At 49.8% G+C, this 27,114-nt stretch overlaps 1 protein-coding gene across 3 annotated transcripts in view; it reads right to left on the bottom strand.

The window, feature by feature from the left end:
* LOC146869417 (coiled-coil alpha-helical rod protein 1-like) overlaps window positions 1-27,114 on the bottom strand; it is a 208,944-nt gene that overhangs the window by 151,895 nt on the left and 29,935 nt on the right. For all 3 annotated transcript variants that reach the window (XM_085599815.1, XM_085599812.1, XM_085599816.1), the window contains exon 4: window positions 6,238-6,787. In XM_085599815.1, the coding sequence (XP_085455941.1) occupies window positions 6,238-6,787 (550 nt within the window). The remainder of the gene's footprint in view (window positions 1-6,237; window positions 6,788-27,114) is intronic.

The raw sequence follows: 27,114 nt of genomic DNA on the forward strand, positions 1-27,114 counted from the left end.
TCGATTCGTCGTGGTCCGGCGAAAGGCATTTGTTGCACACCGGATGGACGTCGATGTGTGGGTACTTCGCATTGCATACCGGACACCTTTTGAATGGTGTCCTCGATTCCATCGTCGAAGTAGTCGATGGACAGGTAAATGCGAAAAAAGTCGGTGCTGAAAGTTAGTAAACTAACAGGATTGTATCGAAACCCGATCGAGAAACAGTACCGACGCAAACTAAAGGCCTTTTGGCCTCGACAAAATATTTTCCTAACTTGAGCTAAGATAGCACATCCGAACCCAATGGCGGAAAAAAACAATCTGAGGATGGAGAGGATGCCCATGCGCACTGTAGTCCAGGGGAGGAGTCACCTATCCAAGGATACTTCGAAGACTCTTCCAGGACAACAACGTGCAAACATCCGGACCCAACACTAGGCGGCGATCTATGCACAGATATGAATTCAGCAGCCCACATGCCTCGAACTCCTCGTTACTGTCACTGATCTCATGGGATCCCTAGCCTGTTACAAGACTGTGTGGTGGAGATTTGCAAATTTGTTTTCCCTACATCCTCCCTCTGGAACCACTTGCTCCATTGTATTGTGGTGCATTTTGCATATGTAAAGTGCTTTGCTACCACTAGTGTAACCCCAAATGTAAGGAAATGCCTCTTTTTGTATGGCCACCCCAAAGGTTTTCAACTAATGCTGCTGGTTTTTCACCTCTGAGAGTGCATGGAGGCCTGCTAACCAGACCTGGGTGCCTGTGCCCGGACCCTAAAGTGTATGTTGAATTGGCTGCACCCAATTAGAAATGGCTAACTTACCTGTCATTCCCTAGTAAATGGCACCCTGGTACCTAGGGCATGTAAGTTAGAGGGGTACCCCAGACTGCAGCACTGGTTGTGCCACCCTGGAGATCCCCCAAGCAAAACTAGTCCCCCAGTCCGCCACTGCAGACCAGTCCTGCACTGCTAGCCCTATTTTACAATTGAAAACAATGGCAAAGCCACTACTTTCTCTGCACATCTGTGTAAGTCACCCATCGGACAGGCCTAAGGCAGGGTGCAACATCTGACACAGGCAGGACACATACTTTACATGTCCTGACAGTGAACACACGAAACCCCTATTTTTACTGTGACTTGGTTGCCCAATTGGCGAGTACAGGGTTACAAGCCAACCTCTCAGCTCTGCTAACGCCTGAACGGTGCGACCAAAGAGGGCACTCCAAGGCATCAAACAACTACAGAGAGAACGAATAGGAATTCAAAATAAAAGAACCAGGTAGATATCATACTAATGAAACATAACAACGTAATTAGAGATTTAATCATTATGGGTAGACTAATGATATCTGGTCTCCATAGGATTTATCACAGCAACCTGGGATCACGTTTCCAAAAGAATTAAGGTGGCCAACAATCAGAAACAATTAGTCGGTTCCCCACATCATAAATACGGGAAGAGGTAAGGGGAAGGACGATATATCCTCTCTGCTCTAAGATTAAAAATAATTTTTGAACCTTGAACTTTATCACAATAGTTGGAGTATTCGGGTGCACTTGAGTGAGATTGTGAGGTTTGATCATATGAATGTGCATTGTTCAGGGTGTGAATAACACCAGAGTGAATGAGGTCGTGTATTGGCACATACCAAAAAAAGTTTTTTCCCTTTTTTCTATTTCAATATGACATTAAAGTACCTAAAGTATCGAATAAATTGGTCTACTATATCAGGCAAATAGATATGAATAATTGTTTGGATTAGCATTATTGACCATTCTAGTGTTGGATAACAAGAGATGGCATATTTGAATCGTGATGCATAAAACATAGAAACATCTTTGATGAAATATAACCCTTGTTTAAATGTTCTTTTAAATATATGTATATGTTTATGTTTATAGATTTTTCAATACGGGAGTTGAAAAATAATGTTTGGTCTTGAAAAAGAAGGCCTAATCTGAATACTCCTTCGAAACGCGTCGACACCCTCCAAAAAATCCACAATTTTTCCCATATACTGATGGACAGTAGACTTTGATGCTTCACATTGAAACACCTCACAAGTTGGTCTAACTGTCGGGTTAGAGTGTGGTAATCAATGACAGATATTTTTGTCTATTGTATTTCTCCCTGAAGAGTACCTTGGTAGACAGTGATAGATAGGATTATGTCATATTGTGTTTTTTAATTTTGCATTTTTACATATATGTTTTTATTGTGACCGAATGTAGCAACAAAGGTCTTTTAATTTTTAATTATTGATGTCTGATAAAATACTTTGTGTAAAGATTTATATAATAAATTGAAGTGGAAAAAAAAAATTTTTCATCACGTGAGGAATTTGTGTGCCAATACAGATACGCGTATGAGTGACCGAGTAGCAAGTGGTGAATGTATGCTAACTGATAGCTGAAATAGCACGGGATTCTTTCTTTCCCCCAGAGGACATTTTCGGATTTCGTTTTATCAAACAACTAGTTACATTAGGCCCAACTTGTATCTCAAGTCTAAATTAATGTAAGTGGTTGCAATGTGCCACATGTACAAGGCTGCCACCTTGCTGCCTTTAAAACTCGTGTGCCTTCCAAGGCACATATGGAGCCTGTTCCACAAGACAGCCTTCTGCCCTTCTGAAGAGATGTGCCAACAACTCTCCGGAAGGAGTACAATGAGGGATTGCAGCCCAGAGAAGTGTTACCTCCATCCTGCAGGAAGCCACTTAGGTGTTAGCCCCAAAAGACAGGCTTCAAAGGAGAAGCCGCCTTTGAGGGGCATATGTGTCACTAGGGAGGAATGCTGCCCCATTGGCAGACAGGTTGGCACGGGGAGCAGAGAGGGCAAAACAGTTGCCAAACCGGTTTCCCCAGGGGCGTATAGCCATCAGATAGTCAGGAAGTGGTCACCAGGTGGGAGAGAACCTGGTAGCCCATAGGCTACCAATCGCATCCTGCCCCAAGGACATTTTCTGAGCATAAGAGTGGCACCCAGATTTGAGATCTCGACTGACTTGGAAGAAGGATCGAAGAAAGACTGCCCTGCTGAAAAGAGCGACCAGTAAAGAGAGACTGAATCATCGAAGACTGCACCAGGTGGCTAGCAAAGAGAGGGACTGGGTCAGCTGTTACCTGCTCAAGGAGAAACTGTCTTCAGGGCCCAGTCAAGCCAAAAGACTCAGAGAGCCAGCTAACTGGCCTTCTGTTCACAGCACAGGGACACGCCAGCTGTAGAACCCTGCTGGGGCAAGTTGGTGGCCTAAACTCTTCAAGCTGCAACTACAGTTGCCACTGTGCAGCACCAAGGACCAATACCCGATGTACAGAGTTTGCAGAGCCCGGCAGTGCTGTTGGAGAGCCCCTAGGGACCTCAGAAGGCAGTCATTGACCCAGGAAGGATTGGCCTGTGACTGCGACACTAGGTGACTGGCAGTCCAGTGATGACTGGACTTAGGCCGGAGAGGACCTTGTGGGATGTCGATTCTGCAAATCCCTGCACCATCTTTGTGGACCGAGGAGAATCTCCGAGAAGACCCCCGTCAACCATGTTGCATCCACAGCATCCTTGGAGCAACTTCAGCATCCTTCATCCCTTGCATCAGGACCATTGCAAAGGAATAAATTCCAATGCGGATAAAGTGCCTGGAACTGCTGGAAGGCTGCATTTTCTGTGGCGATAACTGTTCTTGAGGACCTTGCTTGCCGCCCAAAGTACTTCTACGTGACTGCATTGACCCTTACCGGTTTTCTATTAAAAACGTTTGACGTGTCCATTTCCTTGAATTTGCTAAGACTTGTTCCTAGTGGAGTGAAAATGCTGTGATTTAATATTTCTTGTAAAATCCATAACTCTGGAACCCTACAATGGATCATTTTCGTTCTAGTGTCTAAAGTCTTATGAAAATACAGTCTATTGTTATGAATTGGTGTCAGATTTGAGTGTTGTGTCGATTTCTTCTTCAATTGTGTTGGTGCTGTTTAAATGCTTTACACTAGTTCCTCTGTGTAGCCCTTACTGCTAAGTGCCACAGCTACCCAGGGTTGAGCTGAGGGTTTCACAGACGAAACCCAAGGGCCCTCAAGGGGTTGGTAAGTGTATTACATGGTGAGGTTTCACAACCACACCATATGATATAATACACCCAATTTCCTCACACCAAAGTGCTGCAGCTTTGTTTCAAGCCATAGTTGTGTCATGGTTGGTAACGTCTATGTTCAAAGTACAACCAGCACAGGCATCTATGGGTGTTGTGTGTGAGGGCAGATGGGGTGTTCCAGTTTTGTCGCTCCAGAAAGGCATGACTGCACATCAGGATACTAGGAAAGTGTTTTATTAAAGCCTACAAGTTGACCACATGCAGGTCTTGGACACAAAACTCCTGAAGTCTGAACTGCTGCTGCTTGTTTGGAACCCATGTAGTGCATGAATTATCCCCATCACACATTCTGAGCTGTGAACATCTCTAAAAAAGGACCACATTACACATTGTTTGCTGGTGAAAGGGGAAACTATAGTGCCTGGTGGACGAGATGTCATATGTCTATGCTCTGCTGCTTTGGAGGCTGCAAGCACACCAGTATGCTGCTGGACTATGCAGGCTGTTGCTATGCTGTAGAAAACATTGCACCCTTGTCGACCTGCAACTCTCTTGGTGCTCAGTCTCTTTGCGTGAAATTCTAAGAATGGCACTGCAAATGTATATGGGAGCGTACAAGGCCAGCATTGCTGTCTGGGCGTTCTCAGTCTCTGCCTTGAAATAAGAGAAAAGGGAAAATACTGCCCGTAACTGGCAGAGCCCTGACACACAGGGAGGAGCAGAGGAAAAACAGAGTGATATATCAATGAAAAGGTAGCAAAGAAGACCCCATGGATACCCAGTGGACTCCTGATGAGAGCACCACTACATACACTCCAGATGTGCACACTTCTACAGATGCCGGAGCGTTGGAATGGAGATAAAGGCAATGAGGGAGGGTGATTTTATCATAGACTGCATTTAAGGTGCATTATGACCACCAGGATACCGGCACCAAGGGACGCAAGAATGGAATCAGAGGGTGATGATAGGTCAGTACGTAATACGTGGTAGGAGGTAGGACTCAGAGAACAATAAAATGCAGTGTTAGGAGCAGGGGACTAAATTAGCGAGATGTGATAGACTTTTGCAAATGCGGAAACAGAAATGGTCTCGGATAGCACATTTTTAGTAGACTTAGGTCATGGGGATGCAGTGATAGGCTAGGACTCTGCAAGCTATTTGAATTTATATGTAAAAAAACTATAATACAACAAAATAAGATTTCAAAAAAGTCAAGTGAGATAGGAAGAATATTTTACCACATCCCTGAATTGTTAATTTACACAAAGACATACCATTAACCTACCTCTAACATTTATTTCCAGAGCCTAACTTTGTACCTACACAATGTGTTTTCCGTTTTACAAGGGGGTACCTACTGTACCGCCTCCTGTGGCACTTTCCTACTGCACCTGCCTTTTGCATCATCTCTTTAGTCATCATATAAGCCTTTCATTTATTTATCCTAACTATAACACAAACCCGCACACTTGACCCAAACCCCAATAGAAACTCTTACTCCAATCTAAACTAAAACACCTTCCCTTACTCCAATGCTAACACAGCCCAGTACTCTTATCCCTCTCCTAATGCTTATTCCAACTCCTGACCTGTAGACATTCCCCTACATCATCCCTCACACCATCCCTTATGTCTGGACAGAAACCTATCCCTACCCCCATCCCTCATCCCTAACCCCAACACTAACAGTCTATAATCTATTTTTGTAGTCTAATTTTCTAATCTTTTTGTTACTTTACTTTATTGGGAGAAGCAGATACTGAATAGATCATTTATGACAAACTTTGAACCTGGGAAGGTCCAAGGGAGCAAAGTAATGGGTTGACCAAAGACTTGGGAAGTGCATTAATGACAAAGGTAAACCATGAGGAGCACTTGAGAGGGTTGATGTAGGGGCTATGATGAACATTAATGTATGCCCCCTGGCCACATGAAGCATATAAACTGAGCAGACCCAGACCTTTAAGGACACATTAGTGGATTACGTTGGTCCTAGAGCACATTACTGAAAGAACTTAGGCCGAACGAAGTACAATACTGGCTAAGGCTAACAGTGAGAGCACATTATTGGGATGTTTAGGCCAGAAGAGTGCATACGAGTAGTTGGTTTTGCCTCTGAAGGAGCACAGAAATCTCTCCTGGTTTTCTTACCTGGGACTGAAGTTTCTGTTCGGCATCCTGAACCAGCTCTTGTAATCTCTCGTCATGCCTTCTTCGGTCTCTTTCTCTTCCTTCAGCTGTCTCGCGCAGCTCCAATCTCAGGGCTGACACTTCTCGCTGGTGTAGCTCCATAGCGGACTCTAACTCAGCACGCAGTCTTTCATTCTCTGCCCGCACATGGTCTCGCTCCTGGCTTAGCTTGCGCTCCAGTTGCTCTAGTTCAATTTTCGCCTGCAGCTGCAGTCGCCCTAACTCAGCCTGGTGGGCCATGGCTGCCTTCTCAGCCTCCAGCATCTTCTGAATTTCAACGCTGGCCAGTTGCACCCGAACTCCCTTCAGCTCCTCCTGCAGCCGGCCAAGGACCTCTTCCCGCTCCTGCAGCCGTGCTTCCTGCAGGCTGGATAAAGCCTGAAGCCCAGTGCATTCAGCCTCCAGGCGGTGGATATCACGGATCTGCTGTGAGATGATCTCCGCCTGCTTGGAGATATCCAGGGCATGCCTGTGTGATGCACGATCTTCTTCAGGGCCACTGTCCAGGGACCTAGAGCACAGCACACAAACAAACAGTATTGTGCACGGAAGCACTAGAATAACAGAGTGCAACTGACCAGGTTGAACAATTTATTTTGGGCCCGCACAACCCAATCCCCTTCCTCCTGTAATGACACAGCAAGGGTGGTAGTTGGTCAGGAAAATGTGATATTGGCAGGGTTGTGTAAGGGTCCCAGTACTAGAATTGTAGGAAGTGCAGTGGGCCATGGCATTGGTGTATTGGTAGAGCTGTGCTAGGCCCTAGTACGGAATAACAGTAAGTGCAGCAGGTGTTGATTGGGGTGCATTGGTTGAGCTCTGTGTGGGTTTAAGAAATCTATCTGTCCTGTGGTGCCTCAGAAAATTGTTGCCCATATCTGCACCATTTGATGACCTCCAGTGAACATCAGGGCCATGTGTGCTAATAAGACTCAAAACAACCAATGGTCATTCCATGGCTAAAGGTTGTCATCAGTCCTGCTTATTGCATGGCTAAAGCCATGAGGATAGCCTATGGGCAAAAACCAGTCAATCAAGATGGATTTGTAAAGCACGGCTAATCACCCGACAGGGTATCACGGCTCTCTCATGTCCTGAAGGCTCATTTGAACAACCACGTATTGAGGGCCATTCGGAATTACAGAAGTGACGTGTAATCTGGAGTTGTGTGGTGAGGCTGCACAAAAAACAGGGGCAAAACAAGAAGAAGGCACACAAAAAACAGGGGGAAAAGCAAGGAGAAGGCACAAAAAACGGGAGGAAACTCAAGGAGAAGGCAAACAAAAAATGGGGGAAAGGCAAGGAATAGGCACACAAAAAAAGAAGGGGAAAAGCAAGGAGAAAGCAGTGAAAATGAGGGATGAGCAAGAAGAAGGCACAAAAACAGGGGGAAAAGCAAGTAGACAAAAAAACAGGGGGAAAAGCAAGAAGACAAAAAACAGGGGAAAAAGCAAGGAGAAAGCAGTAAAAATGAGGGAAAAGCAAGGAGAAGGCACACAAAAAACAGGGGGGAAAGCATGGAGAAAGCAGTGAAAACGAGTAAAAAGCAAGGAGAAGGCACACAAAATCCAGGGAAAAAGCAGGGAGAAAATAGTAAAAACAAGAAAAAAGCAAGGAGAAGGCACGCGGAAAAGGCACACAAAAAATGGGGGAAAAGGCAAGAAGTAACACACAAAAACAGGGGGGGAGGGGGAGCAGGAGAAAGTAGTGAGAACCTGGGGAAAGCAAGGAGAAGTCACTCAGAAAATGGGGGGGGAAGCAAGTAGAAGACAAGAGCAAGAGTGATGCAGCAGCACGGAGGGAGCTGGGCCTGAAACCTGCTCAAAGGGGTCCATTGAGTAGATCCTGGGAGGCGGGAGAGGCGTTGGGGCTAGGCAGGAAGTAACGGTCGGCATGCGGGAGCAGCGATAAGGGAAAAAGAAAGGCGAAAGAAGTGAAAACAAGGGGAAAGCACCGAGAAGGCACTCAGAAAACCGGGGAAAAGGAAGGAGAAGGCACCGAAAAACAGGGTAAAAAGCAAGGAGAGAGCAGTGTGAAGGAGGGAAAAGCAAAGAGAAGGCACAAAAATCAGGAGAAAAAGCAAGGATAATACAGGAGCAAGAGCGATGCGGCAGCACGGGGAAAGCTGGGCCTAGTACGTGCAGTCTTCATACAATAAAGAGACTACGGTTTCTAAATTCTTTTACAAAAATAATCATTTAAGTTCTAAGAAACTCCTTTTCTTTTTTGGCCCCAGAAAATAATTCCCACAGCAAGTTTTACTCTACCCCAAACCAAAATCTGCACTAGTGACAAAATGAACTGAGCTAACAGCTGCAAGACCTCTGGTAGCCTCAGTACACCACGTAAAGTCCATGGTGAGGATTAGCAGACGACATTTGTGATTACGAGCGATATGGGCACTCATTGAAGGCATGAGGATTTAGGTCCCCTTAGCCCTTTGTTTAGTGTGTTGGCAAGTTGAGAAAGCTGGTCGGGTCTTCTGAGGTATTAAGATTCTCCCATGCCCAGGCCCTACACTGTTTATGTACAGAATGTGAGGGGAGGGAAAGCCAACTCAGGAGAGGCGCTGGGAGATTGGCTGAAGAACATGGGTCAAGTTCCCACTTGGTGGTGAAAGAGTTCAGTCCCTGATTAACTTAAAGAGGTACATCAATTGTAAGGTGAGGGATAAAAAGGTTGTCTCATAGGACAGATGGCCAAGAACATGTATACAGCTTGAGAAGGGAAATCCTGAAGCAGGATGAGAAATGGGGCAAGCTCTTGCCAGTGCTCTTCTGGTTCTGAAATGAAGATAACACACAGCACAAAGAAAGGGATAGCCTGGCCAGACCCTCATCTGTGGTCAATGTATGGCCCTCTGTGATTCCTTCCGCCATCCTGGCCATCTTTGAGAAGCATGGAGGTGATTCCCAGGGCACAAACAGATCTCAACCAACTGACGCTCCCATTGTGCTTTCCGCCCTCATTAAAGATCTAGAGTCCAGAATTCGCAGCTTCAAACAGGAGTTTACAAGTTACAGCGAGGGAGAAAAAAAAGCAGGAGGTGCCAACAAATCCAGGAAATGAGGGTACATCACAGGAGACGTGAGAGGGCTTAAGAAAGGTGCAGAACACAAGGATCGGAGGAGCAGCTGCTGCTTGATGGCAATGACTAGTACAGTGGGAGAAGGAGAGCCTCTACAGGGCTGGAGAATGCACCTCTCTGCTCACTCTGGGGCAGAGGCAGAATCGGCTGGGTATGGGATATAAAACCTGTGCAGCGGCACAGCCACCAGGCCTGGCTGTGTCAACCGCACAACTCAAACCTCGAAGGAAGCCTCGAAAGCTGGAAAAGGTAGAGGATCTGTAAACCACTCCCTGGACATGAAGTAATGTAAGACAAAAAAGTGGGGTCCAGAAAGAGATCCCTTTGGCTAACCCCAATCTCACGCTTGGATCGTGCTCAGCTATGCATGGGGTTGTCCTACTCTTTTTAATGTAAACACCTTAGTCACGGCAAGCTGATGTAATGGAGGGAGGGAGAAGGAGTCTGCCCCTGCTGGACAAACACACTTTCCATAACATGACCATATTAATGACTCTCTTTCTGGAGCTGCCCCCCGCTATTCAGTGGCGGCTCCCCCATTGGGGCGTGGGGGCGTCGCCTCACTGCTTTCTCGCCGTGCGAGAAAGCAGAAGTGCCTGATTGGGGGTGGGCGGTCCTGCTCGAGGGCGGGGGGAGAGGCTTGCTCAATGTTGTGGGTACTGACTGTTTGGTCAGCCCTGGGGCTGACCAGACAGTCAATACCCACAACAGTGGGCAAGCCACTCCCCCCCTGCTCTCGAGCAGGACCGCCCACTCTCCCATTTTCTCTATGTAGAGAAAATGGCCTGGGTGGGGCGCGCTCCCCTGCGCCTCGGCGTTGTGATTGGCGGAGGGGAGCGAGGGAGGCTGCCTTCCATGATGACGAGTGCTGCAGGTCAAAATACTCGGTAAGTTTTATATAATATGTTTCTTTAATTTTTGTTTAATTAACCCCCTCCCGCCTCCCCCCATACCCCGCGACGACCCCATTTCCACCCCCCTCCCACCCGCCCGTCATGCCAGCCGCGACTGTTGAATCCTAATGTTTCTGATACCTCGGGGAGATGCTGGCGACCCAGAATTACAAGCTGCCCCGCCTTCACCCAGCCAACTCAAACTGTAATTTATTAGCAAGATAACGGTAAAATTAATAAATAAATTAAATATTACAAGCTGTCCTTTGGTTGCTGTGTCAGTCTCCAGGCTATTTTAAGTTCTGTGCTTTGTGCACTATGTTTTTTTTGTGACTTATGGTCACGGATATTCAGCTGCACCTTCCTCCGTTTCTGCCAGTTCTCCTAAGTTAGGACTGTCTCACGTTTGAATAGCAAACGCTTCCTTTTCTTACCAATTCCCACCCAAGCCTTCATGTCCACAACCGGCTGCAAGCGTGCAGTATGAGATGCGGTGGATACGTGGTTCACTGGTACAGGAGATGGGCAGGCAGCATTAACCGTCCTAAGTTCTTCAACTTATGCCACAGAAACGTAAATGTGCGTCTGAATAAACAAGCATCTGGTGCACAATGCAGAACCGGGGCTAGGCCTCTGCTGCTGCTTGTAGACGAAGCAACCATTGCAGTCAGGTCTGACCAAGCAGCTCCCAGCCTCTTCGTGGGGTGGAAAACCACTGAGGAAGCAATCTTCTGTGTGTGAACCCCGCAGTCTCTGCACAGGAGGTGCCTGCCCTCACAGTGTAACCCGAGGCTCCGGGGCAGACAGCTGTGAAGGCACCGCAGTCTGATGTGTTGTGTGTCTGCTTCGCAGCGCTGGAAGCAGCAGGCAGGTAAGGTTCGAGCACTGCTAGTGCAGGTGTCAGTGCTTGATTCAACTAGAGATTTTAGGGTTTTAATAAGTAGACAGGCAGGGCTGGCCTTCTTAAGGAGGGTTATCTGAGCAGCTTTCTGTAGTTTTTAACTAACTGGGGATGACTGGCGCCGAGAGCCCCGTAACTACCATGTTTATGATATTTGGTCCAGGTTCCCAATGAGAGAGAGGGCGCAGGAATGTAAACTGGCAGCAGCCCATGATGGAGCGAGTCCAGCCGGAGGACTGAGGCCTACTCCAGATCCGAAGCCCCGGCGGGACTGAGGAACATCTGGGCAGGACCATGTGATGGAGCGAGCGCAGCCAGAGGGCCGAGGCCTACTCCAGATCCGAAACCCCAGCGGGACCGAAGAACACCTGGGCAGAACTGCGTGATGGAGCGAGTCCAGCCAGAGGGCTGAGGGCTAATCCAGATCCGAAGCCCCGGCGGGCCTGAGCAACACCTGGACAGGATCACATGATGGAGCAAGTCCAGCCAGAGGGCAGAGTCCTACTCCAGATCTGAAAACCCGCCAGGACTGAAGAACACCTGGGAGGACCATGTGATGGAGCGCGCCCAGCCAGAGGGATGAGGCCTAATCCAGATCCGAAGCCCTGGCGGGACTGAGGAACACCTGGGCAGGACTGCATGATGGAGCGAGTCCAGCCGGAGGACTGACGCCTACTCCAGATCCGAAGCCCCAGCGGGACTGAAGAACACCTGGGCAGGACTGCATGATGGAGCGAGTCCAGCCGGAGGACTGAGGCCTACTCCAGATCGGAAGCCCCAGCAGGCCCGAGGAACACCTGGGCAGGATCGCATGAGGGAGCAAGTCCAGAGGAACACCTGGGCGGGACCACGTGATGGAGCGAGTCCAGCCGGAGGACTAAGGCTTACTCCAGATCCGAAGCTCTGGCGGGCCCGAGGAACACCTGGGCAGGATCGCGTGATGGAGCAAGTCCAGAGGAACACCTGGACAGGACCACGTGATGGAGCGAGTCCAGCCGGAGGACTAAGGCTTACTCCAGATCCGAAGCCCTGGCGGGCCCGAGGAACACCTGGGCAGGATCGCGTGATGGAGCAAGTCCAGAGGAACACCTGGACAGGACCACGTGATGGAGCGAGTCCAGTCAGAGGACTGAGGCCTACTCCAGATCCGAAGCCCCAGCGGCCCGAGGAACACCTTGGCAGGACCACGTAATGGTGCGAGTCCAGCCGGAGGACTGACGCCTACTCCAGATCCGAAGCCCCGGCGGGCCCGAGGAACACCTGGGCAGGACCATGTGATGGAGCGAGCGCAGCCAGAGGGCCAAGGCCTACTCCAGATCCGAAACCCCAGCGGGACCGAAGAACACCTGGGCAGGACTGCGTGATGGAGTGAGTCCAGCCAGAGGGCTAAGGGCTAATCCAGATTCGAAGCCCCGGCGGGCCCGAGGAACACCTGGACAGGATCACACGATGGAGCAAGTCCAGCCAGAGGACTGAGGCCTACTCCAGATCTGAAAACCCAGCAGGACTGAAGAACACCTGGGAGGACCATGTGATAGAGCATGCCCAGCCAGAGGGATGAGGCCTCCTCTAGATCCAAAGCCCCAGCGGGACCAAAGAACACCTGGGTAGGATTACATGATGGAGCGAGACCAGAGGAACACCTGGGTAGGACCACGTGATGGAGCAAGTCCCGCCAGAGGGCTGAGGCCTACACTAGATCCAAAGCCCGGGCGGGACTGAATAACGCCTGGACAGGATCACACGATGGAGCGAGCCCAGCCAGAGGGCTGATGCCTAGTCCAGATTTGAAAACCCGGCAGGACTGAAGAACACCTGGTCCGGACCATGTGATGGAGCGAGTCCAGCCAGAAGACTGAGGTCTCCTCTAGATCCAAAGCCCCAGCGGGACCGAAGAACACCAGGGCGGGACTGCTTAATGGAGCGAGTCCAGTCAGAGGACTGAGGCCTCCTCTAGATCCAAAGCCCCAGCGGTACCGAAGAACACCTGGGCAGGACAGTGTGATGGAGCGGGTCCAGCCAGAGGGCTGAGTCCTACTCCAGATCTGAAGCACAGCGCGGCCGAGAACCACCTGGTCAGGATCACGTGATGGAGCTAATTCAGAGGAACAGCTGGGCAGGATCGGGTGATGGAGCGAATCCAGACAGAGGGCTGAGTCCTACTCCAGATCCGAAGCCCCGGCGGGGACGAGGAACACCTGGACAGGATCACACGATGGAGCAAGCCCAGCCAGAGGGCGGAGGCCTACTCCAGATCTGAAAACACGGCAGGACTGAAGAACACCTGGGAGAACCATGTGATAGAGCGCGCCCAACCAGAGGGATGAGGCCTACTCCAGATCCAAAGCCCTGGCAGGACTGAGGAACACCTGGGCAGGATTACGTGATGGAGCGAGTCCAGAGGAACACCTGGGCAGGATCATGTGATGGAGCGAGTCCAGCCAGAGGGCTAAGGGCCTCCTCTAGATTCAAAGCCCTGGCGGGACCAAAGATCATCTGGGCAGGACCACGTGATGGAATGTGCCCAGCCAGAGGGCTGAGGCCTACTCCAGATCCGAAGCCCCAGCGGGGCCGAGGAACACCTGGGCAGGATCATGTGATGGAGCAAGTCCAGAGGAACACCTAGGCACGATCACGTGATGGCGCGAGTCCAGCCAGAGGGCTGAGGCCTACTCCAGATCCGAAGCCCTGACGGGGCCGATGAACTCCTGGGCACGATCACGTGATGGAGCGAGTCCAGCCACAGGGCTGAGGCCTACTCCAGATCCGAAGCCCCGGTGGGACCAAAGAACACCTGGGCAGGACCACGTGATGGAGCGAGCCCAGCCAGAGGGCTGAGGCCTACTCCAGATCCGAAGCCCCGGTGGGACCAAAGAACACCTGGGCAGGACCACGTGATGGAGCGATCCCAGCCAGAGGGCTGAGGCCTACTCCAGATACGAAGCCCCAGAGGGACCAAAGAACACCTGGGCAGGACTGCATGATGGAGCGAGTCCAGCCAGAGGACTGAGGCCTACTCCAGATCCAATGCCCCGGCGGGACTGAAGACCACCTGGACAGGACCACGTGATGGAGCGAGTCCAGCCAGAGGACTGAGGCCTACAATAGATCCAAAGCCCCGGCGGGACTGAGGAACACCTGGACAGGATCACACGATGAAGCAAGCCCAGCCAGAGGGCGGAGGCCTACTCCAGATCTGAAAACCCGGCCAGACTGAAGAACACATGGGAGGACCATGTGATGGAGCGAGTCCAGCCAGAGGGCTAAGGGCCTCCTCTAGATTCAAAGCCCTGGCGGGACCAAAGATCATCAGGGCAGGACCACGTGATGGAATGTGCCCAGCCAGAGGGCTGAGGCCTACTCCAGATCCGAAGCCCCAGCGGGGCCGAGGAACACCTGGGCAGGATCATGTGATGGAGCAAGTCCAGAGGAACACCTAGGCACGATCACGTGATGGCGCGAGTCCAGCCAGAGGGCTGAGGCCTACTCCAGATCCGAAGCCCTGACGGGGCCGAGGAACTCCTGGGCACGATCACGTGATGGAGCGAGCCCAGCCAGAGGGCTGAGGCCTACTCCAGATCCGAAGCCCCGGTGGGACCAAAGAACACCTGGGCAGGACCACGTGATGGAGCGATCCCAGCCAGAGGGCTGAGGCCTACTCCAGATACGAAGCCCCAGAGGGACCAAAGAACACCTGGGCAGGACTGCATGATGGAGCGAGTCCAGCCAGAGGACTGAGGCCTACTCCAGATCCAATGCCCCGGCGGGACTGAAGACCACCTGGACAGGACCACGTGATGGCGCGAGTCCAGCCAGAGGGCTGAGGCCTACTCCAGATCCGAAGCCCTGACGGGGCCGAGGAACTCCTGGGCACGATCACGTGATGGAGTGAGTCCAGCCAGAGGGCTGAGGCCTACTCCAGATCCGAAGCCCCGGTGGGACCAAAGAACACCTGGGCAGGACCACGTGATGGAGCGAGCCCAGCCAGAGGGCTGAGGCCTACTCCAGATCCGAAGCCCCGGTGGGACCAAAGAACACCTGGGCAGGACCACGTGATGGAGCGATCCCAGCCAGAGGGCTGAGGCCTACTCCAGATACGAAGCCCCAGAGGGACCAAAGAACAAATGGGCAGGACTGCATGATGGAGCGAGTCCAGCCAGAGGACTGAGGCCTACTCCAGATCCAATGCCCCGGCGGGACTGAAGACCACCTGGACAGGACCACGTGATGGAGCGAGTCCAGCCAGAGGACTGAGGCCTACAATAGATCCAAAGCCCCGGCGGGACTGAGGAACACCTGGACAGGATCACACGATGAAGCAAGCCCAGCCAGAGGGCGGAGGCCTACTCCAGATCTGAAAACCCGGCAAGACTGAAGAACACATGGGAGGACCATGTGATGGAGCGCGCCCAGCCAGAGGGATGAGGCCTACACCAGATCCGAAGCCCCGGCGGGACCGAAACCTGGGCAGGATCACGTGATGGCGCGAGTCCAGCCAAAGGACTAAGGCCTCCTCTAGATCCAAAGCCCCGGCGGGACTGAAGAACGCCTGGACAGGATCACACAATAGTGCGAGCCCAGCCAGAGGGCTGATGCCTAGTCCAGATTTGAAAACCCAGCAGGACTGAAGAACACCTGGACTGGATAGCGTGATGGAGCGAGTCCAGCCAGAGGACTGTGGCCTTCGCTAGAACCAAAAGCCCCGGTGGGACCAAAGAACACCTGGGCAGGACCATGTGATGTCATGGGCCCAGCCAGAGGGATGAAGCCTACTCCAGATCCGAAGCCCCGACGGGGCAGAGGAACACCTGGGTAGGATCACGTGAAGGAGCGAGTCCAGAGGAACACCTAGGCACGATCACCGGATGGAGCGAGTCCAGCCAGAGGGCTGAGGCCTACTCCAGTTTCAATGCCCCAGCGGGACCGAAGAACACCTGGGCGGGACTGCGTGATGGAGCGAGTCCAGCCAGAGGGCGAGGCCTACTCCAAATCTAAAGCCCCGGCGGGACTGAAGAACACCTGGGCAGGATCGCGTGATGGAGCGAGCCCAGCCAGATCCAAAGCCCCGGCGGGACTGAGGAACATCTGGACACGATCACACGATGAAGCAAGCCCAGCCAGAGGGCGGAGGCCTACTCCAGATCTGAAAACCCGGCAGGACTGAAGAACACCTGGGAGAACCATGTGATAGAGCGCGCCCAACCAGAGGGATGAAGCCTACTCCAGATCCAAAGCCCTGGCAGGACTGAGGAACACCTGGGCAGGATTACGTGATGGAACGAGTCCAGAGGAACACCTGGGCAGGATCATGTGATGGAGCGAGTCCAGCCAGAGGGCTAAGGGCCTCCTCTAGATTCAAAGCCCTGGCGGGACCAAAGAACACCTGGGCAGGACCACGTGATGGAGCGAGCCCAGCCAGTGGACTGAGGCTTACCCCAGATCTGAAAACCCGGCAGGACTGAACAACACCTGGGCAGGACCATGTGATGTTGTGCGCCCAGCCAGAGGGATAAGGCCTACTCCAGATCCGAAGCCCCGGTGGGACCAAAGAACACCTGGGCAGGACCACGTGATGGAGCGAGCCCAGCCAGAGGGCTGAGGCCTACTCCAGATCCGAAGCCCCGGTGGGACCAAAGAACACCTGGGCAGGACCACGTGATGGAGCGATCCCAGCCAGAGGGCTGAGGCCTACTCCAGATACGAAGCCCCAGAGGGACCAAAGAACACCTGGGCAGGACTGCATGATGGAGCGAGTCCAGCCAGAGGACTGAGGCCTACTCCAGATCCAATGCCCCGGCGGGACTGAAGACCACCTGGACAGGACCACGTGATGGAGCGAGTCCAGCCAGAGGACTGAGGCCTACAATAGATCCAAAGCCCCGGCGGGACTGAGGAACACCTGGACAGGATCACACGATGAAGCAAGCCCAGCCAGAGGGCGGAGGCCTACTCCAGATCTGAAAACCCGGCCAGACTGAAGAACACATGGGAGGACCATGTGATGGAGCGAGTCCAGCCAGAGGGCTAAGGGCCTCCTCTAGATTCAAAGCCCTGGCGGGACCAAAGATCATCAGGGCAGGACCACGTGATGGAATGTGCCCAGCCAGAGGGCTGAGGCCTACTCCAGATCCGAAGCCCCAGCGGGGCCGAGGAACACCTGGGCAGGATCATGTGATGGAGCAAGTCCAGAGGAACACCTAGGCACGATCACGTGATGGCGCGAGTCCAGCCAGAGGGCTGAGGCCTACTCCAGATCCGAAGCCCTGACGGGGCCGAGGAACTCCTGGGCACGATCACGTGATGGAGCGAGCCCAGCCAGAGGGCTGAGGCCTACTCCAGATCCGAAGCCCCGGTGGGACCAAAGAACACCTGGGCAGGACCACGTGATGGAGCGATCCCAGCCAGAGGGCTGAGGCCTACTCCAGATACGAAGCCCCAGAGGGACCAAAGAACACCTGGGCAGGACTGCATGATGGAGCGAGTCCAGCCAGAGGACTGAGGCCTACTCCAGATCCAATGCCCCGGCGGGACTGAAGACCACCTGGACAGGACCACGTGATGGCGCGAGTCCAGCCAGAGGGCTGAGGCCTACTCCAGATCCGAAGCCCTGACGGGGCCGAGGAACTCCTGGGCACGATCACGTGATGGAGTGAGTCCAGCCAGAGGGCTGAGGCCTACTCCAGATCCGAAGCCCCGGTGGGACCAAAGAACACCTGGGCAGGACCACGTGATGGAGCGAGCCCAGCCAGAGGGCTGAGGCCTACTCCAGATCCGAAGCCCCGGTGGGACCAAAGAACACCTGGGCAGGACCACGTGATGGAGCGATCCCAGCCAGAGGGCTGAGGCCTACTCCAGATACGAAGCCCCAGAGGGACCAAAGAACACCTGGGCAGGACTGCATGATGGAGCGAGTCCAGCCAGAGGACTGAGGCCTACTCCAGATCCAATGCCCCGGCGGGACTGAAGACCACCTGGACAGGACCACGTGATGGAGCGAGTCCAGCCAGAGGACTGAGGCCTACAATAGATCCAAAGCCCCGGCGGGACTGAGGAACACCTGGACAGGATCACACGATGAAGCAAGCCCAGCCAGAGGGCGGAGGCCTACTCCAGATCTGAAAACCCGGCAAGACTGAAGAACACATGGGAGGACCATGTGATGGAGCGCGCCCAGCCAGAGGGATGAGGCCTACACCAGATCCGAAGCCCCGGCGGGACCGAAACCTGGGCAGGATCACGTGATGGCGCGAGTCCAGCCAAAGGACTAAGGCCTCCTCTAGATCCAAAGCCCCGGCGGGACTGAAGAACGCCTGGACAGGATCACACAATAGTGCGAGCCCAGCCAGAGGGCTGATGCCTAGTCCAGATTTGAAAACCCAGCAGGACTGAAGAACACCTGGACTGGATAGCGTGATGGAGCGAGTCCAGCCAGAGGACTGTGGCCTTCGCTAGAACCAAAAGCCCCGGTGGGACCAAAGAACACCTGGGCAGGACCATGTGATGTCATGGGCCCAGCCAGAGGGATGAAGCCTACTCCAGATCCGAAGCCCCGACGGGGCAGAGGAACACCTGGGTAGGATCACGTGAAGGAGCGAGTCCAGAGGAACACCTAGGCACGATCACCGGATGGAGCGAGTCCAGCCAGAGGGCTGAGGCCTACTCCAGTTTCAATGCCCCAGCGGGACCGAAGAACACCTGGGCGGGACTGCGTGATGGAGCGAGTCCAGCCAGAGGGCGAGGCCTACTCCAAATCTAAAGCCCCGGCGGGACTGAAGAACACCTGGGCAGGATCGCGTGATGGAGCGAGCCCAGCCAGATCCAAAGCCCCGGCGGGACTGAGGAACATCTGGACACGATCACACGATGAAGCAAGCCCAGCCAGAGGGCGGAGGCCTACTCCAGATCTGAAAACCCGGCAGGACTGAAGAACACCTGGGAGAACCATGTGATAGAGCGCGCCCAACCAGAGGGATGAAGCCTACTCCAGATCCAAAGCCCTGGCAGGACTGAGGAACACCTGGGCAGGATTACGTGATGGAGCGAGTCCAGAGGAACACCTGGGCAGGATCATGTGATGGAGCGAGTCCAGCCAGAGGGCTAAGGGCCTCCTCTAGATTCAAAGCCCTGGCGGGACCAAAGAACACCTGGGCAGGACCACGTGATGGAGCGAGCCCAGCCAGTGGACTGAGGCTTACCCCAGATCTGAAAACCCGGCAGGACTGAACAACACCTGGGCAGGACCATGTGATGTTGTGCGCCCAGCCAGAGGGATAAGGCCTACTCCAGATCCGAAGCCCCGGCGAGGCCGAGGAAAACCTGGGCAGGATCACGTGATGGAGCGAGTCCAGAGGTACACCTGGGCATGATCACCTGATGGAGCAAGTCCAGCCAGAGGGCACTGCAGGCATAACTGCACCGGTTCACCCGTCAAGGGGGAGGGGGGACACTGCGGGCATAAATGCACCGGTTCACCCCTGTCATGGGGAGGGGGGACACAGCGGGTATAACTGCACCGGTTCACCGCTGTCAAGGGGGAGGGGGGGGCACTGCCAGACATAACTGCACTGGCTCACCCCTGTCAAGGGGGAGGGGGACACTGCCAGGCATAACTGCACCGGTTTACCCCTGTCAAGGGGAGGGGGGACACAGCGGGTATAACTGCACCGGTTCACCGCTGTCAAGGGGGAGGGGGGACACTGCCAGGCATAACTGCACCGGTTCACCTCTGTCAAGGGGAAGGGAAAAACTGCAGGCATAACTGCACCGGTTCACCCCTGTCAAGGGGGAGGACACTGCGGGCATAACTGCACCGGTTCACCCCTGTCAAGGGGGGGGGGGAGGGAGGGAGGACACTGCCAGGCATAACTGCACCAGTTCACCGCTGCCAAGGGGGAGGGGAGAAACTGCAGGCATCACTGCACCGGTTCACCCCTGTTAAGGGGGAGAGGGTGATAGAGCAAGGACTCATATAAAAGAGACTTGCTCAAATGCAATCTTCTCAGATAACTCGTAATAATTGTGTTTGTAAATACTACTAATCCATCAAAAATTCGTACATTTAAGCTTAGGGGAAGCTTGCCTATGTGTCGTACTAACAAGTAACTCGAGAGTGACTAAAAATGCCTGCTAACGCGGTAATCTTTACTGCGCATGCATCAACTACATCTACGTAGTAATGACGTACCTATGCTTTGGAGGGAAATCTTTGCAGCTGCGCAATCGCTTTCAAAATGGCCGCTTGGAACTAACATGTTAATGCGCATGCTTATGCTGAAACTTAACCCTGCAAAATTAGATAAAATGCTAATGCGAAAGATTTATATAAGTAAAGGGGGTTAGAGTAGAGATAGGTGGTATACAGTGAAATTGTTTTAATTTGAATTTAATATGTCTCTTTCTGACTTCTTTATTAGTTCGTATTTTGGGCCTCAAAGAATGTCAGATGTCCATACCCCACGTGTCCTTCGCACATGTGTACTTGTAACCCGCCAGGGACCATGACAAATGAATTTGAAACTCATCCAAGGTCACGACCTCTATTTGTCCTGGGAACAGAATCATCTTCCCGACTGATGAATGAAGTTATTAAATTGTATCATTATGATCAATAAAAATGTGAAATCGGGTGGGAAATAAAGCATTGGAAAGTAAATTAAGGGGCGGAAACACAGAACAATGAGCTTAAAGAAAAATATTAAACTTAGCATGATGTGATGATCATCTCCCCTTTTCCTGTCCAATCAGAGTTAGAAATTTCATAAATTCGAAACATTTAGGGGTGGTACATGCCATTAGAAAGGTATAATTGAGGTAGTTTAGTTAGTTAGACACACACAGCGAGACGGAGAATACTGAGAGACCGAGATGCTGTCCGAGAATTTAAAGAATACTAAAGAAGATCCATTTCCAGACTTAGAAATTTGAGCCAATTAATTAGAAGAACATCGTGGAAGAATCTAGGAGGCACATAATAGAAGAAGATTGCGGAGGAATCGAGGAGGAAGATAGTGTCAGAGAGGGGTGCGACGCAGGCGTCGTATCTAGAAGAGGTCATCTATCCTGTCCCCGAATCCTGTCCTGAGCCTTTGTCACCTGATCTGTCCCAGGGGACCCATTCCAATTCCTTGGCCATGGGGTTGGTTTTCACACCATTCTAGGTAACTATAATTCTGTGTAGTATGTCATTGTACTGCTCTCTCTGTTTTCTCCCTATTCAGGTTCTGTCATCGTAATTAATTTGTTTAACGATTATTCTATTTAAATTTTATTCCCTTCCTCTCCTTGGAGAAAATGGTGTTCTAACTGTATTTTGGTTCTTGTCTCACATTAATTAACTAGATAAACATTTTAAAACTCTCCTGAGTCTGTGGTTATTTAAAGAAGGTTTATTCTACGTAAATGTTACCTATACAGTTAACTAAAAGATCCATTGACCAGAGGAAAGTACATTCGGTCGGAAAGGTTTGATAAGAAATGGTTAAGATGAATTCATCTTACAGGTATTAGTATAACAAATTGACCCCCAGCAGTATCTACTAGCCTATGTGAAGGAGTGTGTGTTTATGGGCCCAGGTGAGTATATGGTAGTTGAGTTCCTGAGGTTAGTAACCCATTAGATCAGTTTTTCTGGTAGCAGAGCTATGGTTTATTTTATTAACTAGTTAGGTAAAAATATTTGAATTTGAAATATTGATTATGTATTAACAAACCCATTTGTATTTGTTTTATGTTGTATGGAAATTCCCGGGAATATTGAATAGCGGGTGGTGAATGGAAACCACACTGCAGTGAGGTTAATCGTTTGCTAAAGATAGCACTGTAAGACTATGCAGGGTTGACAGTGATGCTTTAGGGATTATTTTGTAAAAAAGTGAGAATGATTGATAGCAAAGAGTTCGCTGGTGAAACTTTGGGCTTACATCACCTAGAAAGGGTAATACCGAAGGAGTAGCAGGTTCGTCGGCGCTTGAGTAAGCGGAAGAGATTTACTTGTAGGGTGTGAAGAGTAAGCGGAAAGGTGTACTCGTAGTAAAAGTAAAATCGACTTTCTGATTTTAGCGGAGCAAACAGAGTAGCGAATGTTTATATGTTGTCAATTAATTAATTTTGTATGAAAATTGAAAGAAAAATAAGTTATTCGTGTTACCTTGTAAAGGAGGGGTCAGCTGCGGGTGCTGTACTGATGTCACAGAGGGCCACGCTGGGATTGGTTGGAACAGAAATTGTTAAGGAGGGGTCAGTAGTAAGGAGTGATATTGACGTCACAGAAAAGACGCGCTAGTATTGGGTGAGCGCATAGTGTGGAACAGAATTTGATTGGTCAAAAGAATCCGCACTGATATTGGTCAAGTATTAGAGTAAAAACGAACCTTTGATTGGCTAGAAAATAGGAGCTACAATAATAATCGACAGTGGGCTTTGTATGTGGAGACACAATCCAACATTAATAGGGAATCGCCCAGACAGAAGGTATTTATGGTTTGCCAGAGAACAATATATAAAAGGATCGACAGCTAAAATGTACGGAGAAAAAAAGAAAATGATATTTATGCAGAAAATTAAAAATTATCTTAAAAAGGATATTCCGTTATGACTAGAGAGGGAATTCTTATCCCTCCCCCGAAATCGCCCACATTATACATGATGATGGAAAGAGGCTATCATACTTGTGTATGGTTGGAAAATTGGATAGAATATACAAAAAGCGATGGAGTGCTAGCATTTCCAGAACATGGTACGTTTAATGGGAGAATTCTGCATAACCTGAGATTAAAAATGAATGAATTAGAGCCCCGACCAAGATTAACCCAATATGAAGCTTTAGAGGAATGGGAGACTGAAGCATTTGAGCGTGATAGATCCAGAAGTAGCAGAAGCTTTAGAGGGTTTTATCCTAGGCTACCGTGTTAATCACGAGATATTCAGATGAAACAATGGAGATAAGCAATGGTGGCTAAGGGATTATATCCTGTATTAATGGCTGAGGAACAGTCAGGAGGCAAGTGCACAGAGAAGACCAAACATTTAACAATGATAGGTAGCGGAGAATCGGAAGATGATTTTTTGGAGGGCATTTTGATGAAAAGCCCTCCAACTTACCAAGAAGGACTGAGCAAAATTGCTCCTAGTGCTCCGGTTTTGGGAACACCATTAGTTCCTCAAGTTATACATGACCCAATGAGCGGAAGAGTACTTCAGGAAAAAGAGAGGCAATAAACAAGAATAGAGAGGAATTAATACAGAAAATAACCCAATTGAGTACCCACCCTGAAGTACTAACTATACCAGTGACTATAGGTCCGGTGGTTCCATTATATGGAGGTAAGACAATCGCTCACAAACCACCAGTCATGTCCACACCCACAATAGAACCCAGAAAAGAGAATATAATAATTGATGATCAAGGCAGTGAATGTGCTTTGGTGATATCATTAATGGATTTGGCGATAAGAGGACAGTTAAATGATACCCCGAGAAGAGTTACACCTAGTTGCTCAGAAGAAGTACAAATAGAAACGCCTACAGGAGTCAAGAGTGTCACAATAGTATCCCCAGAAGAAATAGAAAGATGGGCCCAGGAAATAGACAAGCCAAAACAGCCACTGAAAGTTCTAGATAGTTACAAATTGAAAGTGGAATTGGAAGAAATGATACCTGAAAACGTGGGACTAGACAAGCTAAATACTTACAGTGAAGAAGAGTTACTGTTCATTTGCAGAAGTATCACTAGAAATACAAAAATATTCCATGAGAAATTGACAGACCTAGCTTCTGAAATGGGAGTTGAAATAGGGAAATCCAAGGTATTACAGAAACCATACAGAGCAGAATTCAGTGATAAGGACCTGGAAAATATGAATGTGTCTGGAAGAAAATTCCAGGTCAAAGAATTAATGACCATTTTACAAAAATGGGGTGACCTAGACAAATGGAAAGCTAGATGGATGCAAAAAAAGGGAAGAAGCACACGCCAATTGAAAAACTTGTGAATTTTTGTTGAAAGAAACAGGAAAGATAGAAAGATTATGTCCAATGAGATAGGTGCCTGGAGGAGGATATATACATGTTCCATGGACCAGACAGGACATTTTATCGTTTACGAATGATTTCCCGAAGTTAAGAGAAAAGCCAGTTGAATGGTACTGGCAAGTTGAAAGATTTGTGAAGGTTTCTAAAGTATTGTTAAAGGATTTGGATGGTTTATTTGACATAGTAGTACCTGCTGATTTGTGGACAGAAAGAAAAATTACTGTTGATTGGCCTAGTGATGAATACACGAGAGATGCTAAAACAGAGAGCCCCTTTAGAAGAGGTAATGAAGAAATATCACCAGGTGATCTCTTTCTTGAAAGGGAAAATTCTTCCAAAAGAAACAGATTGGGTAAAGATAGATAGAACGACCCAGGATAGAAATGAGTCCACACATACTTATTATGAACGCTTACTGCAGGTATTTAAATCGTATAGTGGTTTTGAGAACATTGGAGATAAAGATATGGGACATTTTGTGTATCGTTTGTGACAGGATTGAAACCAGAAATTGGAGACATGATTCGTCAACACATGTTGTGTTGGCAAGCGAGACCCATAGATGATATTCTCAAATACGCAAAGTATTGCGGAGATGAGATTGACAATAAACGAAATAAATTAAAAGAAAAGGTGATGTGAGCCCAAGTAAAATTAGCAGAACAGCAGGAATTCCAACTAAACAGCCAGACAGGAAATCAAGGAAAGGGGCAAGGCCAAAATGAAATTAATGGGGGAAAACAAAAGAGACGAAGGAGTAGAGAGGAGGCAAAGAAAACATTTCCTTGTCATGGGTGCGGAAAATTCGGCATTGGAAAAACAAGTGTACAAATATACAGAATAATAATGGCCCAAATCAAAATTTAAATCCACAGATGCAGAATGAGGTGATAATGAGTCAACTGCAGCAGGTTGTAAATCTACAGAGTCAGTTGACACCTGCCCCTATGCCAAATTTTGTGAACCAGGCCAAGTACGGTGTGGACTCGGATTTCAAGGAGGAAGTGGTAAGAAAAATTCTGTAACCTCGCAATTTCTTCTACAGGACCCTTATTTACATGACAGCGACCAATGAAGGTGCCTGAGGGGGGAGGAAAAGGAGTGCGTACTTGGCGCATCCTTAATGGTAGATCAGTCAGTTCCATATGTTGATGGTAAAGTAGAAGGGAAAGATATTACCTTCTTATTGGACACTGGTGCTACCCGTTCTACTGTGAGAACAACAGACATTCCAAACCTACCCCTCTCGGGAAAAGCGATCCAAGTAGTGGGCGTTCCCAATAAACAGATTAGAACCCCTATTACAGAACCCATGGAGGTACGCATCGGCAATTTCAGGGAAATGCACAGATTTGAAGTGCGCTACTCCAGTCCAGTAAATTTATTAGGAAGAGATCTACTGTGCAAAATGAATTGCACAATTGTTTGCACACTGGATGGTGTTGCAATTCAAACCCCAGATGAAGACGGAGTCAACAAAATCATGTTAGCTAAACAAGGCACAGAGGTAGACGAGATGTATTCCATGATGACGAAAGACGATTTAACAGACGAGGTCAAAACGACAGTCAATCCAGATCTGTGGGATTTTCCATGAAAAGATGTAGGGTTAATGGCAAATGTAGACCCAGTAAAAGTAACTGTGAAGGAAGGTGCAGTTTACCCAAATACTTGACAATACAAAATGAGTCCAGAAGTTAAAGCTGGTGTTGCAGCAGAAATCGATCGAATGATTGAACAAGGCATTCAAAAATAAATAATGAGTAGTCCCTGTAATTCACATTTAAAGGGTATAAAGAAACCTAGCGGGAAATATAGGATAGTTCAAGACCTAAGAAAGATTAACAAAATTGTTGTACCTTGTTGCCCTGTAGTGCCCAACCCAGCCGTTAAACGGTACCAGATACCACGGTAGGCAGGATGGTTTACTGTAATCGATCTATGTCGTGCCTTTTTCTCTATTCCATTACACACAGACCGCCAATATCTTTTCTCATTTAAATTTGAGGACCGTATTTTAGTTTGGAATCGCGTTCCTCAAGGGTACACTGAAAGTCCTTCAATATTCAATCAGATACTGAGAAGGTGCCTAGAAACCTTAGTATTACCCAGAAAGTCAGTATTGGTGCAGTATATTGACGACTTACTAGTCGCGTCAAAGACAAGAGATGACTGTGTTACTGATTCAATTGCCTTGTTGAATCATTTGGCTCATGGTGGACATAAAGGGATCTATTATAATAGCGGGCCCGCCATTACCTGCTGCCCGCCTCCCATTTCCCCCTCCATATTACGATGACGGGTGGACACCGGGGGACGGACAGACCGTAGACGAGTCGCCCAGGCAGAAAAGGGGCTGGATATGGTGGCGGTGTCTGCAAGACACTGACATCCATATTAAAACACAGGCTGAGAAGTGCCTTTCCATGGCGGCAACGGCATGCGGTTCCTGAATGTGGGGGCCCGTTGCAGGCCCCCAGGCTGTTGGGGGGTGGGGGGTGCACATAGGGGGTCCCTATGGTACCCCCGTGCATTTGCATGCACAACGTGGCAGGCACTGCGTGGTGCCTGCCACGTTGTGCATTCAAATGCACAAGGTGCATCCACAGCATTGTGGCGGGCGGTGCGCTGAGCACCGCCCACCACAATGTTGTGGATGGAGGATGCCACCGCCACCGTGGCGGTGGCATACTAATTCTATATCTATATAAAAGGATGAAGGGTTTACGGTATAGAAATGAAAAGGAAGAAAATGAAAAAGTTGAAGAGGGAATTGAGATGTGCTAAAGTTGGCATCCGATTTAGGTGCTGGGAAATTAGTGATGGCGTAAAATGCCATCAGAGAGGAGATTGATGGAGCAAGGACTCGTATAAAAGAGACTTGCTTGAATGCAATCTTCTCAAATAACTAGCGATACCGTAATAAT

The sequence above is a fragment of the Triturus cristatus genome, chromosome 1_1 (genome assembly GCF_964204655.1).
Source record: "Triturus cristatus chromosome 1_1, aTriCri1.1, whole genome shotgun sequence".
Taxonomy (NCBI): domain Eukaryota; kingdom Metazoa; phylum Chordata; class Amphibia; order Caudata; family Salamandridae; genus Triturus; species Triturus cristatus.